Below are 18,335 nucleotides of genomic sequence, written 5' to 3'. Positions count from 1 at the left end.
TCTCATTTCTAAGAGGTGTCCCTTGTTGTAGGTGCCTCATGTCTTAAATTTCTTTGTTTGGTTTGCATACTTTTGTCTGTTTCAACTGGTAAGGTAAATTTGGCCCATATTATTCTTTTGTAGGCAGAAACAGAAGCTGGAATTTTCTCAATTTAAGAATTTTATTTTCATACATTCATATTCATCGACATTTTCAGAAATATATTTTATATGTAAATAAGAAAATCTCAGGCTGTTTTAGGTCAGACTCTCTATTGTTTTGCATATTCCAGATGCAATTTGTTCAGAGGAGGATTTTAACTAGTAACATAACATTTAGTCAGGAAAGAAAATTCTTTTTATAACTCAAACACATAAATTAATGACCCCCCCAAAATTAATAGGATTTATGATGAACAAATAAAATGTATTTATATCACACAGGCTTCTTTTGTCCTAGGCATATGTATAGCCCATTAGTACATTGTACAAAGGTGAAATGTTTGCTATACCCTTGTATATGTATGTAATGCTTCAGGAAGTTGTGCCATAATGCAACAGTGGCCAAGTCTGTTCTAGGAGGATACCGTGTGAAATCTGAAAAGAAAAAAAAAATATATTTTCAAGATACGTTAGGTTTTCCCACTGATTGTTTAATGTGAAGTTCCTGTGCACCTGGCTGTCTCACTTTCTCATTTGGTTAAGCGTTCAGCTCTTGATTTTGGCTCAAGTCATGGTCTCATGGTTCGTGAGTTCAAACCCTGCATCAGGCTCTGCAGTGGCAATGCAGAGCCTCCTTGGCATTCTCTGTCTCCCTCTTCCTCTGCCCCTCCCCTGATCACACTCTCTCTCAAAAATAAATCGTTTAAAAAGTGAAGTTCTGTTTTCATTACTTCCTTGATTATTTACATAAGGATCTAAACAAAATGGGTATACAAGTATAACATTTGTCTTGACATTATAAAACTCCTTTATTTTTTAATTCTTTGAATCAATAGAAAAATTTAAACCTTTTGTATGGCTAATATTTTAACGCAAAATGCTGTTTACTACTTTGGTTACATGGCATAATTTCTCAACCTAATAGTTTAGCTGGTATTTTAAGATTTATAGATGAGTTATTAAACATTTGCTCTGAATTTTTATGATAGCTTATAACTTTTAATTAGCTGCTATTCATCATAATTATCCATTGAATTTCTTGGTAGCATTGATTTTAACTTGTTCCAAAATGAACTGGTTCAACAGTAAAAGCTTGTTCCTTTTTCTTTTTAGAAGAATAGTTAAAAAAAATAAGGTATAGTTTATTCATTTTCATTAATAGAATCCATGTAGTTCATAAATAGTTGATGTGAGATGAAACTTTCCCTAACTTTTTTTTAATCCTTAAGATAAACTCTTACTCTGATCTGCTTAGTATTAGTCAGTTTCATCTGTTATTAGATCTCCCCATGATTATTTTAAAAGTAATGTTGTCTAGATACTGGGTCTAATTCCCACAATTTACTTTTCTGTACCTCTAGGTAGATAATTGCACAATATCTGTTGTGTGGTTTCAGAGAGCCTCTGGTCCACCTACCAGTTCTTTGTAACTTGATTGATAATTACCAGAATTTTGATTTTGATTGACCTTCCTTCTACTTAGGTGGGCATTAAGCAGTGTATATTTAGATATATACTTAAACTTCAAAAATTGACTTCTTAATCAAATAAACAAAGACTCTATTTCTCTTCGTACCACAATTCCTGACTCCCTTCTCAGGCCTTCCTGTTAACATGGGGTCTGGAATGAGACAGAAGTGTTAAATGTGGGGTTATGGAACATTCCTGATGTTGTAAAGAATATTATACTTGATATTAATTATTGTCCTTTAATTAATGTACCTGTCCTCAGAGACAAATGAAAAATTACATATTAAAATATTAAAAAAAATGATTGGAATTCATCTGGGGCCAGGGATATATTAAATGGTTACCAGACAAATATAAAGCATGTGTAGAACTGAATGTAGAAGACATGAGGCACAGAGGAGCATTTTCCAAACTCTGCCAGAAACCTTGCCCACCCACAAAGCCATGAAGCTACCCATATGTTAAATGTTTAAGCAGTTTACTAGTTTATTGGAGTGAATTTGCTATGTCAAAAGAAAATGAAATGAGATGTTCCTTTGCATGTGGGGGTGGAGGGTAGGAAGATATCCTTATCTTTTTTTTATATATGCATGAAAAACAGTTGTTAGAAATGGCATCCTAAAGGAGAAATACTGTTACTATAATTTATATGTAGCAAATGAGTCAATAGTTCAAAAAGAGATCAAAGAATATCTACGTAATGTAGCTTATAAGCAAATCTGCAGAACTCAACCTAAATGAAATGTTTTGCTACATTTCCATGGACGCAAGACTGTCCACCCTGTAAGTTTGTTTTATTAAGGCAAAAACATTTACATTTCTCTTGAGCTATCATGATCATTTTGTAGCCCTCTGCTGTATTTGTATAAACCTGCTCTGTCTTTAAAATTAAACTTGATTGCATTATTGTACCAACTGAATTTTTTCCTGGAACTCATAGTAACTGGTGGATTTTAGAAGTTCAAAATTAGTAGCACAATGTAAAGTATATGCTTAGGTTTCACGGTATTCATATTAGGAAATCCATATGCTAGAGATTTTCTTCTGTTTCTCATGATGTCATCAGGTCTTCCCATCCGGTCAAGGAGAATTTTGAGATGCATTGTACTTCTTTACATTTCATAAGTCCATATCCATATCTGTTTCTTTAAAAGCTGATTGTGTCAACTATTACAAAATTAAGCACATTCACGAAAATGACCTTTATTATGCTCTTAGGTTTTACTACATTTTTGAGTTTACCTATAGTTTAAATAACTGGTTACTTAATGGGTAGTATAGTTTGGTGGTTTGATGTGATAACATAGGCAATTTGTAGATGTATCAATAGCTTGCCTGGAATTCATTTCTATAAATGGTTTTGTTAATTCATGGAATGTTTGGTGAATAGCATTGGCTGACTGGTTTCTTGGCGTTCCGTTTCTTTTTTCTTTCCAAGGAACTAGGGTGTCTTGTGTCTAATAGGTCTTTAGCTGGAGTGAAAATCCTCCAGTCCTTGACTGACATTTCATGTCTTGGTGAGAACTGAAACTATTGTGCTTTGTTTTTTAGTTCACTATGCAGTTTTGCTATAATACATGTTTCTGTAAAAAAAAAAAAATAGCTTCTGTGTAAGTGGTAGATAAGGGAGTTAGGTCCATATAATTTGGAATTGGCATCAACTCATATACAACTTTTTCTAGATAAGAACAGCCAGAAAGATGGGAATAAAATAATAAGGAGAGGAAGGAGAGGAAAAACCTCTCAATTTAGCTGCTGCACTGGAAGCAGAAGGTATTACAACTTTGTTTTGCTTTTTAATATGCTTCACTGATACACTAGTTTCTAAGAGAAGTGCAGTAAAACATATACATTTGTGGATTTGGAAACTGTTCTCATGATTGGGTCAAGAATTTTTTTTTCCTTTGTGTATTCAAATAATTGTTCTTAGTAATAAGGTTATGATTATAATTTTCTTTCTTTCTTTTTTTTTCACTATACCCTATTCCTCTGAATTAAGGTTTTTGTCTTAAGCTAAAATGAATCATATTGCTACATCCTTCTTTTTGGTAGTATTTGCATGGCATATCTTGTTCATACTTTAACATGTGCTTGTCAGGATAGTTTGCCTTAGATATTTGTCTTACAGCTAGATTTTCCTTAAAAAATTCAATCTGATACTATGAAAGAGTTAAATGTTTTTAATTTATGTGTATTACCTTTATATTTGAGTTCTTTTGACAAGCCTGTTTTGTTACTGCTGTTGGCCAATTGTTTTATTTATATTTTTGCTACTTTTAATTTACTCCTATAATCTACTCCTATAATTGGTACACATTATCCTTTTCTCCCTCTTCTTAGTTCTAAAACCTATAAAATGTAGTTGTATATAGCTTTAATTAAATACCATTACTTTTTTTAAATATACGTAATTAAGTGTAAGTTAACTCAGTGTAAGGTCTCTAATTTCTGTCCTTGGTTTAAAACAAAACACACATTCAGCACACTTTACCTATTGAACCTTTTCATTTCAGTATAATTTATTCTTGTCTACAGTTTAGTTCTACAGCTTTTAAGCTCCCAAAGTTATTACCCTTAGGCTCTCTTTTAGGATACTCTTTTAGGAAAATTGAAAAATGAACACCCACTCCCGGCTCTGACTTCACATGGAGGTTCCATGGGCAGGTGCACTTCCTCCTGGGCCAAGTTCAATGACAGCTTTGCAGTGCAGAGCTCCTTTCCCAGTTGTATCTATCATTCCTTCTCCAATTAGTGCATTCCCAGCATTTCCGCTCTTTAATTTCTATGCATTTTTAAATCTCTATGGAGGCTGTAATTATGAAGTAGAATGGTCTTGTCTTTTCTGCTCCTTGTGCTATTTTTTCCAGAAAACCTTTCTGTACTTCCCCCACCCCTGGCCCCCTTAGTTAATTTAAGATTTTTCAGAACTGAAAATTTGTTAGGAAGACTTATATTAAATGAGAAGTGTCTGTCTGCCTCATTCAGTATCTAGGCTAACAGTAAGGTTTCCTGGGTTGTGCATTGCATAACTCAAGGACATTTCATTGACATAAAGTTTGTTGGGTAAGGTGGTTGCTAGTATTTCATGGTATCTGAATAGTAAGAATAATTACACAGTTAAAAGAGTTAAATAGTACTATGAGGCTTGTAACCCCAAACAGCAGCATTGTTCATCATTCCAGATGGTTATGGGGCTATGTAATGATCTGGCAGTATGGGCCCAGGAGAGAGTCTTAGCCTTGGCCAGTCTCCTACCTTTAGATTCATAATATGACTGTAATTTCATAAATGCCTTTTGAGTTTGGGGAATTACCCTGCATTTTTTTTTTTTGGCAAGCCCACAACCAGCAATTTTAGCTTCACATAGATATCATAAACTCAGAAGACTAGAAGATGCCTGTGGCACTAGTTTGTGCAACATTATAAAAGACTACAGGACAGGAAAAAAGACGGTGATGGTCATGTCTCTTCCGCTTTAGCTGTTGAGCTCACAATGTCATATTAGTTATAAGGACTGCCTTTCCCCCCCCTCCCTTTTTCTCCCCTACCTTGGCTTCTAAAGGGTGAGGAAAGGAGGTCAGAGAAGGTGGTGGGTGAGCTATCCTTCTAAAAGGCTCAAACTATAAATAGGAACTAGTATCTTTAGTAACAACTGATGTTAGCTTCCTAGGTTTCAGCTAGGGCAACACCTAGTTTCAAGTTAAATTTCACTGAAGGAAAGGTCTAGCTTTTATAGTTCATTAACACTTATTCCAGCCTGGCTGTAGTTCACCAGTCTCAAATTATATTTGCTATAAGCAATGTTGCCTGGTAAAAAAAAAAAAATCGGAAATTTCATCTTTATAAGTTTTCAGGGAATCACTGCTAGGGGAGGGTGAGCTCAAGATCACAGGATAACATTGTCTTTTCTTCAGCTATTCAGCGTATAGTAAGGCCTGAGACCCTTTTCTTCCTGCTTTTCATCTTCATTGTTTTTTGTTTTGTTTTGTTTTGCTTTTTCTTCTTTTTCTATTATTTTTGTTTCTTTTCTTTTTTTAAAACTTTTTTTCAACGTTTATTTATTTTTGAGACACAGAGAGACAGAGCATGAACAGGGGAGGGGCCAAGAGAGAGGGAGACACAGAATCTGAAACAGGCTGCAGGCTCTGAGCGGTCAGCACAGAGCCCAGTGCGGTGCTCCAACTCACGGGCCGTGAGATCATGACCTGAGCCGAAGTCGGACGCTCAACCAACCAAGCCACCCAGGCGCCCCTCTTTTTGTTTCGTAATAGTAGAGCATTTTTAAGGAAAAAAGCCTTTATTGTCACTTTAGATTTTAGGAAGAAGCAATGACATATGTATGTCTTTTTTTTTTTTAATATATGAAATTTATTGTCAAATTGGTTTCCATACAACACTCAGTGCTCATCCCAACAGGTGCCCTCCTCAATACCCATCACTCACCCTCCCCTCCCTCCCACCCCCCATCAGCCCTTAGTTTCTTCTCAGTTTTATTTAAGAATCTCTTATGCTTTGGCTCTCTCCCACTCTAACCTCTTTTTTTTTTCTTCCCCTCCCCCATGGGTTCCTGTTAAGTTTCTCAGGATCCACATAAGAGTGGACACATATGGTATCTGTCTTTCTCTGTATGGCTTATTTCACTTACCTTACCTACTGAATTAATATACATAAATGTCCTAACATAATTCTCTTTTAATATTGATATTTTAAAAGTACTTTTCCCTGGACAAGCAAAATGCAATCTGTTGGGTGAAAACTCAGTCCCTTGTGTTACTTAAAGAACATAATAAAATTTTGTGTATTTTCTATAGAGTGTATTTCTATATCGAAAAATGAGAAAGGGAAGGGATTAGTATAAGAGTTTTTGAGTGGGGTAGATTTTAAAATGCTTCTAGATAATAAATACGTGTAATTGAACAAATTGTAAATTTTAAGAGTTACAATTCTTGATACTGTGAAAAAAAATAGAAATATTTCTTAATGTTTATTCTGTGTTTGCATTTGCATTTTATTTTGATATTATTGTGATTTAGATAGTTTATGTCCCACAAAAGACAAACATTACCCTAAAACTTCAAATATGAAGAAAGGAGGAAATCTTATCCTGAGCTCCTTAAAATTTAAATGAAAAATAATGCTTAAAAAATAGTCATTGGAGTAATTTCATGAAAAATATTATTTAACACTGCAAAAAATTATATAATTCTGGATTTACTCTAAGACATAGATGATTTATTAGAATTTGAATTATCAGTTTGAAAGGGATTCTAAAAAACTATGAATGTAATAGAGCACTTCCTTTAATTTTATTAATATTAGTAATTGCTTAATTTATCATATTTCTACCTAGCCTAGTTGCAATTTATAAATTAAGCTAGGTGAATGGTGGAAATCATGTTTTTTTATATATTTGACTCTGACACAATTGGAAATAGAATATTGGCATTTGATATTTTTCAACATCGTGTTCTCAGTGACTGTTTATTGTCTTTGTAAAGGATACAGGAATCTTACTGAGCATTTATGGCTTGATATGCTTATCTAGAAATTAACACAAACTTTTAAATATTATAATATTATATTTGTATTTTGAGCTTTTTTAATGTTATATTTTTCAAAGCAAAGAGAAAGGATTATATTCTAATGTGACCTTTTGTATTATTTTGCAGGTGTATTTTCTTGATTATAAATCAGTACCTTTTGATCAGAAAATGGAAAACCTAATGCAGATTAGGGAATATGCAAAGGAAGTGAAAAAAAGAAATATTTTATTATGTGGTCTTCTTATATATTATCCACAGGTAGGTAAAATTTTGGTCTCAGATTTATGTTCTGTACACTACAGTTGTAAGGGTGAGAACGTGAGTTGTTAAAAGCAAAGATACAATAATGATGAGAAGAATTGTGGCTGGAAAGTTACCCATCTATTCATGTTCTGTAGTAGGTGGAACCTCTCTTGACTCTAATGGAAAAATTTATTTATTTATTTATTTATTTATTTATTTATTTATTTATTAAAAAAAATTTTTTTTAACGTTTATTTATTTTTGAGACAGAGAGAGATAGAGCGTGAACAGGGGAGGGGCAGAGAGAGAGGGAGACACAGAATCCAAAACAGGCTTTAGGCTCTGAGCTGTCAGCACAGAGCCCGACGCGGGGCTCGAACTCACAGACCGTGAGATCATGACCCGAGCTGAAGTCGGACGCTTAACCGACCGAGCCACCCAGGCTCCCCAAAATTAAAAAAAAAATGTTTTGATTAACAAAAAAAGTGAAATTGGTGAATATCTTACACAAGGTGGCCCTCATGGATTGTCCAAATTTAGCAAATAAAAAATACAGAATATCTGAATACATTTGAATTTCAAATAAACAATAAATTATTTTTTTTAATTAAAATTTTTTTTTAAGTTTATTTATTTTTGACAGAGACAGAGTGCAAGCATGAGCTGGGGAGGGCAGAGAGAGAAAGGGAGACACAGAATCTGAAGCAGGCTCCAGGCTCTAAGCTGTCAGCACAGAGCCTGACGCGGGGCTCAAACTTACGAACTGTGAGATGGTGACCTGGGCCGAAGTGAGACGATTAACCAACTGAGCCACCCAGGCACTCCTAAACAATAAATTAAATATGCCCCAAATTTGGAATTCAAAATTTGAAATTCAAATTGAAATAGACTTTTGTATTTAACTGAGTTCACAACTCAGCCATTTGTATAGTTTGAAATGGCTTGTTTCTTTTATGTTGTGCTAAAAATGTTGGTGATCAGGTTTTTAGTTACTTGAAAGCAGTGCCTGGCATTCATATTATAAGAGGGCATGGTATTTAATCAGGGAAAAATTCTTACTGTCCCTGTATTCAAAACAGAAAGTTAGGTAAGCTGAAGGCAAAATGAATTAGCATTATAGATTCTGAGTGCAGAGAAATGCTATTTAAATCAGACTACTTGGAGAATCTGTTAGGGAAGATGGATTTGCCCTTTGTGCATAGATTGCTTTCTCTGAAATGGCAGAATGCTTTGTAGTTTGTTACAGGTACCCCACAGGAATCAAGAAAGTGAAATAGTCCATGGGGTTTTTAATGGTGTAGAATAAAAGTGATTTGGTATTGACTATGTAAGGAATGACAGACATTTAAAGTTATATAGTTGATGAATAACAGTTATTGTTTGTGAGATTTTTAAGGTACCTTGTTAGCCTGAAGGTAACAATATTTATTTTGAAACAATGGATTTTAATTAAATATAAGGACCATCTTTTAGCCAGTTCCTTGGTTTCCTTTGAGATGGTTTTCTCTGCTTCTAAAATATGTAAGCATTACTTCCAGTTGATCATCAAGTACGAGGCAAAGCTGAATTTACTTAGGATCATGGAAGTGCAATATGTTAGTGTTATAAGGGCTGTTCAAGTCAGAACAGTCAAGGACTAAAGATACACACTCGCGGGACAGCGCATAACTGGCAGAATAAGAATAAAAACTTGGGTCTGTATCTTTGTTCAAGAATATTTCCTCTTCACTAGAGTGTCTTTGGTTGTACTCCAGATTATTGTGGTAGGAATGATCAGTTCTTTCTCTTGGGCCATGCAAAGGAGTCATGGATACACAGTAGTAACGCTATACTATCCAGGTAATAAAATATAGTTCTTTGAAAAAAATCTCAAAAGCTGAGAACTGGTAGAGCGCACACACTCTCTGGGACTCTGTTTTTCCTATGATTTAGGCTAAGCACAAAGAGTCTGTATGCATTGTAGTTGACATGCCAGTGGAAAGTATGGTCTGAATGCAATATAGGCTGCCTAGTGAAATTTGAATTTCAGATAAACACTAATTTTTCATATGTCAAAATATTGCATGAAGCGTACTTAACACTAAAATTCTTTGTTATCCCGCCTGAAATTCAAATGTAACTAGGCATCTTGTGTTGTTATTTACTAAACCTGGTAACCCTTGTAGAGTTGATATTCACAATAAAATGCTTCATTTCCTCCCAACTGGCATGCTCTACACATTAGTGGAATGCAGCTGCATATCTATGTGACTCTGTACCTGGGAAGGCTTCCTGGTCGGAAAAGTGGCCTTGTTGAAAAGGAGCCACCTTTCCCGCCTACAACTTTGTATCTGACCATTATTATTTTGAGCAAATTTGGACCTGTCAATCGAGCTATCTACTTAGCTATCAGGAGTGGGGAAAAGATGACCTTGCAAAGCCTTCAAGATATGTCTCTCATCTTTTTAGGAAGCAAAGATAGCTTAAGTAGATGTTGCTTTTGTTTTCCTAAAAATAGAATAGTAAAGATGTTTCAAATATGTGAGGACATTTAAAATACAGTGTTTAATTTTGTCCTTAAAGACACAGGTGCCAGTTGGCTGTTAGCTCAACACATGTCCAGTGCATAATTCTACCTTAAAGAGCATTTACCAAAGGACCCTGGAATGTTCATCAGATACCCCATTAAAAAGGGCTGTGGTTAAAAAATTGGGGAGACATCAGTGAATAGAGTTAAACAGATGTCTTCTATGAAGGGCTTTTCACAAATGCTTAATATACTAATGAACATTTTATATCTCCAAACTGGGGACAAATTGGATGCTGTTTTCCATTTTCTACTATACCTGATTAAGCACAGACAACTCATGAGGCTATTCTCTAAATGAAACTTGGGGGAATAGCGCTCATAAATAGCCCACGTGTAAAGAAAGCAGTACCTCTGGACAGTCTTTTTACTTTTTTTTTTTTTTTAAACTTTGACTTTTTAATTCAGTACTAATTTTTCCACTTAGTTAAATCAGTATCTTTAATTTTTTTTTAAACTTTGACTTTTTAATTCAGTACTAATTTTTCCACTTACTTAAATCAGTATCTTTAATTTTGAGTGCCTACTTGACAAGTATTATATCAACCCTAAGAATACCAAGTTTCGTAAGGTGGAACTTCTGTCATTGTTTAGTGAGAAGAGTGTTGGTTTGTACTTTCCGTGGTGTCGGGAGACATAGCTTTTTGTAGTGTTCATATGTTGAACTTTGTTCCCTAAACAAATCCATCTCTATGATAAGCATTAGGGTGTTTTCACAGATTGTTATTATGTGTCCTTTTCAGTCTCTGATCTGTGAAACCTAGATCAGTGAAATATAGAAAGATTTTTAACCATTTTTCATAAGACATAGCATTAACAGTTTGTTTGGGTAGGCTTTCAGTTTACTGGTAATTCCTCCTTGGAAGATAAAATCGATTGGCTTCAGTATCTGTGCTTGTACATGTGGTCTTTCTAGCTTTAAGAAGACCTGCATTGTTATGTATATAGTACCTCTGGTTATGTGCATGGTCTGGACTGCTTGGCTGCTCCTTCACAGTGTTGACATACATGATAATTATGATTAAATAGAATTATGCAAGCTTTTTTTTTTCTTTTTAAACATATGATGCTGTAAAGCCTCTATTTGTGTTTGTATAGAGTTCCCCATAAATATGTAGGGCTTTCTGTGTTTGGTGAATTTAAACTTGTTAATTGTATTTCAATCGTTTATCTTTTTGGATTTGTAATATAACCTATGATCAATTAGCCATAGTTTCTTCATAATTAGACATTTGCAGTCTCTGTGCATCTTTAGGGAAGAAACTGATTTGGAAAAGGTTAAGGATTGATTCCTTCTTGAGTATAAATGTTCTACAATGTTATCCATGATCAGTTACTGATAATTCCTTGATAATTCACTTACTCACAAGTGCCATCTAATTATATAATGTTTCAACTCAACTCAATTTATCCATATTTTTTATTGATATAAGAAATGTTAACAAATGCTTTGCTTAGCTCTAGATATACTTCATAACTTTGCATATTGTTCTGATCATAGAGATAACATTTGGTAAATTACTGAATATGTTCCTTAGCTATATCAATGTAGTAAAGAATAAATTAACTTTTTCCCAAATTGACTTTAAAATATTCTGCTAGCTTCAAAAAATTAGTCCTTTAAAATAAATACCTTATGATTTCATTCATATGTGGAATTTAGAAATAAAACAGGTGAACATAGGGGAAGGGAAGGAAAAATAAGATAAACAGAGAGGCAAACCATAAGAGACTCTTTTTTTAATTTATTTAAAGTTTTTTTCAAGTTTTTTTTTTAATGTTTATTTTTGATAGGAAGAGATTGAGACTGAGTCTGAGCGGGGGAGAGGCAGAGAAAGAGGGAGACAGAATCTGAAGCAGGCTCCAGGCTCGGAGCTGTTAGCACAGAGCCCAACGCTGGGTTTGAACTCAGAAACCACGAGTTTGTGACCTGAGCCAAAGTTGGACACTTAACTGGCTGAGCCACCCAGGTGCCCCAAGAGACTCTTAAATACAGAAAACAAACTAAGGGTTTCTGGAGAGGAGGTTGGTGGGGGAATGAGCTAAATGGGTGATGGTCATTAAAGAGGGTACCTCTTAGGATGAACACTGAGTGTTGTATGTAAGTGATGAAGCCCTAAATTCTACTCCTGAAACCATTTTTACACCATATGTTAACTAACTTGGATTTAATTAAAATTTTAAAAAAAGGAAAAAAGAAAATAGATTCTTTGTAGGTACCTTCAACTTAGACTTATGGATCAAGTGGCTGGCTTGACCATTTATGTATTAAGTTTTCTGACTTTATCATCAAGTGCTCAGTTCCTCAAGTTGTAAATAAATAAGGAAAGATTTGAAATTTATGTTCTAGGCTAGAAACATAGCATAAAGTTAGACTTTAAAATTTGTTGGATGAATTTAAATCAAGTCCTGTTCCTCTTTCTAAAATAACCTTACAAGCATAACTGTGAATAATTAAAACCAGGTTTTATAGCTTAATCTACATAAAGGATCTTAATCCCCCTTTTAAGTGTTCTTTTACATTTATATGTAAAATATTACTCTTCATCTTATTATTCTAAGTTTATGATGCAAGTTGTCATGAGGTCCATGATATAAATTATGTATTTTGGGAACCTGTGCTAATTATTTCAAATCTGTATGTGATGATAAAATAGTGAAGTTATAGACACTTAGTATTTCTGGCGTGAACTGTTCAAGACCATAGTTCAGAGCTTTCAGTCTTTGTTGAAGTCTAAAATATTTTTTTCATGTCACAACTCTGATTTTCAAGGCAAACATTTGCAAAATTTTTTTATATTTTTAATATAAAAATATTTTATATTTTTAAAAAATGTTTCTTGTAATTAACTGGTGATAATATGTAAACTGTTTTCCTGAGTTCTGTGAGCCAATTCTAGCAAATTATCAAACACAAGGGTTGGGGGGGGTTTGTAATGGGAACCCCTGATCTATATATAGCCTGTTGGTAAGGAGTACAGATGACCCTGACTTGGATTGCCATCTGAACCAGAAGGTAGTCTTGTGGGACTGCACCATTAACCTTTATGGTCTGTGCTCATTCTGGGTAGTTAGTGTCAGAATTGTTTAGTGTGGGAAAAATAAAATAATGAACATTTGGTATCAGAAGTGTTGCGAATAGAAAAACAGTTATCCATTTGTTGAATATAAAACTTGATATATATTTTATGTACCCAGTACCACTAGAAATGTTCCAAACTGTGGGCATTCTTCCGGTAATGAAAATGCTGTGACTTAGAGCCTCCAGCAAGTTGACAGTAGAGTTGTAGCATGAAAAAGAAACTTTGTTGTTACTGTAATACAACTTAAACCATACTCACCATTCACAGATGGGGCTTCTAGGTTCAAAAGATATTATTCCAATGATAAGTATCTTTTTTGATGTCATTGTATAGACAGTGCACCATTGAATAATGTGCCCACTGCTTTTTACATTCAGCTTTATCCCTCTTCTTCACAAAGATAGCATGAAAAATCTTAGTATGTATTTTTCTCAAGTCCAGACCTAACATTTGTACACTTTTCTCTTGTTTGAGTGTTCTACTGGTATTCTGGGAGGAAGAAATAAGTTTAAGTTGTTTTGATGAAGTTACATTAGGCCCAGCTGATGAATGATTTTCTATGCCAGTGGCTTCTAAATACTGGTTCTTGTAAAAGTCCTTAGCTGGCAGTATTATATTCACCTGACTAATTTAATAAATATATATTTCTAGCCTGTACCTTAGGGAATCTATTTCAATCGATCAGGCATATACCTGGGGCTCTATATATTTCACAAACTCAAGCCCTGATGAAAGTGTAATGTGAACCAGATTTGGATGATTGACTTAGGTGAGTGGTTCTTCAGTATATTGACATACTGGAATGAACTGTTGACCCTCTTTAGGTTATTTATGACTGTCACCTCTGTGGAGGTTCTGGGATACCAGATGACATGATGGAATGTGGAGATGAACTTGAGTAAGGGAATGAAGAATGACCATTTGAAAAAGTTTCTCCGCTACCTCTGAGATCATCTCTTCTTGTTCATTAAGAGCAAACATTCTAAACACTCATAAACTATCTGGTTAAGGTTCTTAGTTGTAAACAAAATGTATCAGTGGTTGTGTAAAAGAAAGTTTTATTTTAGTACATTTTGTATCTTAAAGAATTTCTGAAGAGTCATGAAGCCAAGATTGGATACCACCTAGTCAAGAACAGTGCAGGGGGCAGAAATGCTCAGCTCCTCTGTGACTGTGCTAGTAAAAGTGCCTTCCATCACTGACTCTGGGTACATACGATGCTAGGAAACTACAGGTAGAAACTGTACCACAGATCATACAGAAAATTCAAAGTCTTTCCCTTAGACCTACTTTCCCTGTTTCTGGAACCAAGCCAACCTGCTCACTGCTACCTTCTAAGTCTCCTGTATGTGCATAGCAGAATCCATAGAATTTTGATAAAACAGAATCTGAAGAAATGTAGTTTTTTTTTTCCTCTGTAGTCTCTCTAGCATATTAACGAAAACTGGGGTATGGTTGGAGAAGGTATTGGTTGAACCACTTGGCAGTGTTAGCCCCATCAACCTAGGTGAAAGAATTTTGTCCTAGGTTGAAATCACAGTACCTTTAACATGTTATATTGACTGTCAAGGGCTTGTCATTTACCTGAATCCAGGCCTCCATGTGGTATTTTAATGTCACAATTTAAATTTTTTTTAATAAATTTTTTTAAAATTTTTTTAAAATAAAATTTTACACCTGAATTTTTATGACAATAGAATCTGTAAACTCTGTAAAATTTATAAAGTCCTGTACCAGTTTTTTTATTTAATCTATACATTTTACATGCTCAAGGATTTAGAAATAGAAGCACACAGGCTTATGGCTAAAGATTTTTCCAAAACTATTATTTAACTGATTATTTCTTGGTCTGAATTAGCATCATCCCATCTAATTGAAACAACTAGCTATATAAGCTTGAGCAAGTGATATAATTTGTGTAGGTCTATTCATTTGTAAAATGCAGAATCAGAAACTCTTGAAGCCTCCACTGGATGAGAAGATGGAGACACAGGAGGTGGGCACATGACAGTATGACATGACCCCAATGTCACATGACCCCATCAACCGTTATTCACTCTGAGAGGGAAATTCTGAACCTGAGCCTAGATATTCTTCCCTCTTCTTATGTGACCATAAACTTTACCCATAATATTATTTCATTTATTTTCTTGAGAAATTATTTGTTGTAGTTGATATATTTCATTATAATTGAGAGAGGGAACTGTTTTTTTTTTGGCTTTTGTGGGTTTGTTTTTTTTTTTTTTTACGTCAATAAAGTAAAAATCAATGAGGAGAATGTCCGAGTCTATTCTGCTAAAACAATACCGTTGATTGGGTAACTTATAAACAACAGAAATTTATTTCTCATATTTCTGGTGGTTGAAATTCTAAGATCCCAGTGCTTGCTTGGTCAAGTTCTGGTGAAGACCCTGTTCCCTGTTGCAGGCCACCATTTTCTCATAGCGTCCTCACATGTCAGGGAGAGGGGGAGGCCTCTCTGGGGTCTGTTTTAATGATAGCACTAATCTGTTCATGAGGATTTCACTCTCATGACTTAATCACCAACCAAAGCCTTCACTTTTTAATACTAACACATTCTGGGGGTTAGAATTTCAACAGGAATTTTGACAGGAGACACACACATGCAGTCTATGACAGGAAACAAATTAGCATCCATCAGTGAAATGTTAAAATAGTATACAAGTTAGCATGGCAGGGACTGTGTACCATTTTAGTCTATGCATTTTCCTCTGTCTCCTTTCTTCTCAGGGCTGTCATTCCACTGGGTTTGATGAAGTGGGAAATAGGTCTTTGGAAACAAAGTTTGGCTTTTTGAGTATTTTTCACAAGGTGAGGCCATTGGGAAGGACTGCACCAATTGGCAGAAATAGAAAATCCAAGTCTTGGAGAGGTCAGAAGGTAACGTGATGAGCTTAGTTACTTTCTCACTGCTCATCAGTGTCACTCTTTCTTCAACTACAGCTCTGGAAAGCATATAAAAAATGAAGAAATTTACCAAAGCAGGTTTCTAATTCTGTGGTTTAAAAAAAAAATTATTTGTAAAAGATTAGAGATTTTTCTATAAACCTCCACAATAGGATATGGAATGGTGAAATGAAGTGTTTTAACAACAACATTAACTTAAATAAAGCTGTGTAAATTGATTTTCTGTCACAAAGTGTAAGCCAGATCTCTCTACTCGATGAGTTAAATACTATTGTCCTTTTCTACTGCCTGGGTTTTCAATGTCTTGTATGTACGGTAAAGGACATTCAGTAATCATTCTTGTTGATGGATCTCTTTGTCATTTACTCCGGGTAAATTCATAATGAAACACTGAGAACCTTATGAACAGGTCCAACTGCTGTAGGATACTTTTGTGCCAAAAGACCTGAATTTGTAAGCTAGAGTTGATACCAGTCTTTCCCTCTTAATTGCATCCCGTTTGCTCTCTGTCCTCTAACATGAGTCATCCTTTAAGTATGATCATTTAGAGAATAGGTATATGCTATCAAATAGCAGAACACTGATTTTTAATGAAAATCTTGGAGGAGGTTAGACTTAAAACTCCACTTCCCGCAGCAAGCAATTACTTGTAGTTTAACTGGGAATTATTTACTTAGCACACAATTCTTTCCATGGCACTGAATCATGTGGCATGCACACCACACATGCTGTACCAAATCTGTTTACAGAAACCCATAATACCCTGTTCAGAGTAATCAGACTGTTTTGATGTGGGAATGTTTGTGAGACTAAATATTTTTCACTTCCAATATTGTTTTGGCTTTTAATGTTTAAACTTAGTCATTCTTTGGGAAAATAGGAAGATCATAAAATATAATGTATCTTCCAAATTGTGTGAGATTAAAAAACAAAACACTTTTTAGGGAGTTTGGATAGCTTACTTAGCCTCATTAGAGTGGCAATAAGCTATTATACTTAGATATACGTAAATGAAATGGTGTATTAGGTACAAACTTCTGCTACAGATCTCAACTTAATTTTTTGGAATAAATGAAGCAACATTATGAATGAAAATGGCCTTGGAAAACTAATGCACTTATGTTTTCAAATAATGTATTAGTTAGCTATTACTGCATAACAAATTACTCTCAAACTTAGTGGCTTAAAAAATGTTTATAATCTCACAGCCTCTGTGGGTTCAGCTGTTCTGGGCCTTTCTCAAGACTCAAATCATCTCAAGGCTCCACTGGTAGTGATTTGCTTCCTAGCTCACTTATCTGGCTATTGGAAGGATTTGGTTCTTCTGGGCCCTTTTGCACTGAGGCCTCAGATCTTTACAAGCTTGTGGTTGGGGCCTGTTCATAGAGTATCTCACGGTGTTAGACCATGCAAGAGAGAGGACCAAGAAAAAAGTCAGTCTTCTAGAACATAATCACCAAGTGACATCCCATCATCTTTCTTGTGTTCTGTCCATCAGAAGTAAATTACTAGGCTCTATGCACCCTCTGGGGAGATGATTACACAAGGGCATATGTACTTGGAGGTGGTGATGATTAGGAGTCATATCAGACACTGTTTTCCACAATAATACCTGAGTGCAAATATTAAGGTTAAATATTTCTTGATACCTACCCCATGCAGAGTAAGGGGTTGGTAACCTTAAATAGGGCTAGAAATGTTTTAATGAAAAACCTAGGTTGTATATATATATATATATATAATAAGTAATATATATGCATGTACATATCATACACATTTTTTTTGATATGTGAATAGAATGATAACAGCTGTAGATGTCTAGCAGAGAGATGAAGAGCAAAGAAATAGCAACTTACCTTGATGTAATCTATATAATTTTTTTTTTCAAGAGCTTGATTTAGGTCAAATTCATATCAAGTCTGTATCAAGTATCCATACATCAAAAAGATAAACATATGTTTGTAGATAGGCTATCTTATTGAGTTCTAGGGAGTGAACCTTGAATTACAAAATAATAGCTATAAAGTGGTAGTATTCAATAAGTTGGGACCTATTACATTAAGAGTATATAACCCAGAAGTGTTTTGTCGTAGAGGCTTGGAGAAGAGTTTCCGGAAAAGATAGGTATCGTAGGAAGTCTAAATGACTAGGAATAAAAGGAATCCAATGAATCTGACATTGTATTGGTAATTTTCAGGGAAGACAGCTTTGTAGACTTACAGAAAATATTGAGAAACTTTATCGGGAGTCATGATTTTCTATAAACCTTCCCCGCAGCAAAACTGCTATAATACTAATATCAAAGCAAAGTCAAAAATAAGATTTAATTTTAGTTGCCATGAGTCTGATATTTTGACTCAT

The 18,335-nt window shown here is 34.6% G+C and overlaps 1 protein-coding gene across 2 annotated transcripts in view; it reads left to right on the top strand.

The window, feature by feature from the left end:
* The window catches only part of CRPPA (CDP-L-ribitol pyrophosphorylase A), a 325,460-nt gene that overhangs the window by 194,762 nt on the left and 112,363 nt on the right, over positions 1 to 18,335 (top strand). For both annotated transcript variants that reach the window (XM_043589017.1, XM_043589018.1), the window contains exon 9: positions 7,281 to 7,412. In XM_043589017.1, the coding sequence (XP_043444952.1) occupies positions 7,281 to 7,412 (132 nt within the window). The remainder of the gene's footprint in view (positions 1 to 7,280; positions 7,413 to 18,335) is intronic.

Source organism: Prionailurus bengalensis, chromosome A2, assembly GCF_016509475.1.
Source record: "Prionailurus bengalensis isolate Pbe53 chromosome A2, Fcat_Pben_1.1_paternal_pri, whole genome shotgun sequence".
NCBI classification, from domain to species: Eukaryota; Metazoa; Chordata; class Mammalia; order Carnivora; family Felidae; genus Prionailurus; species Prionailurus bengalensis.
This window is presented reverse-complemented; position numbering and strand designations above follow the sequence as displayed.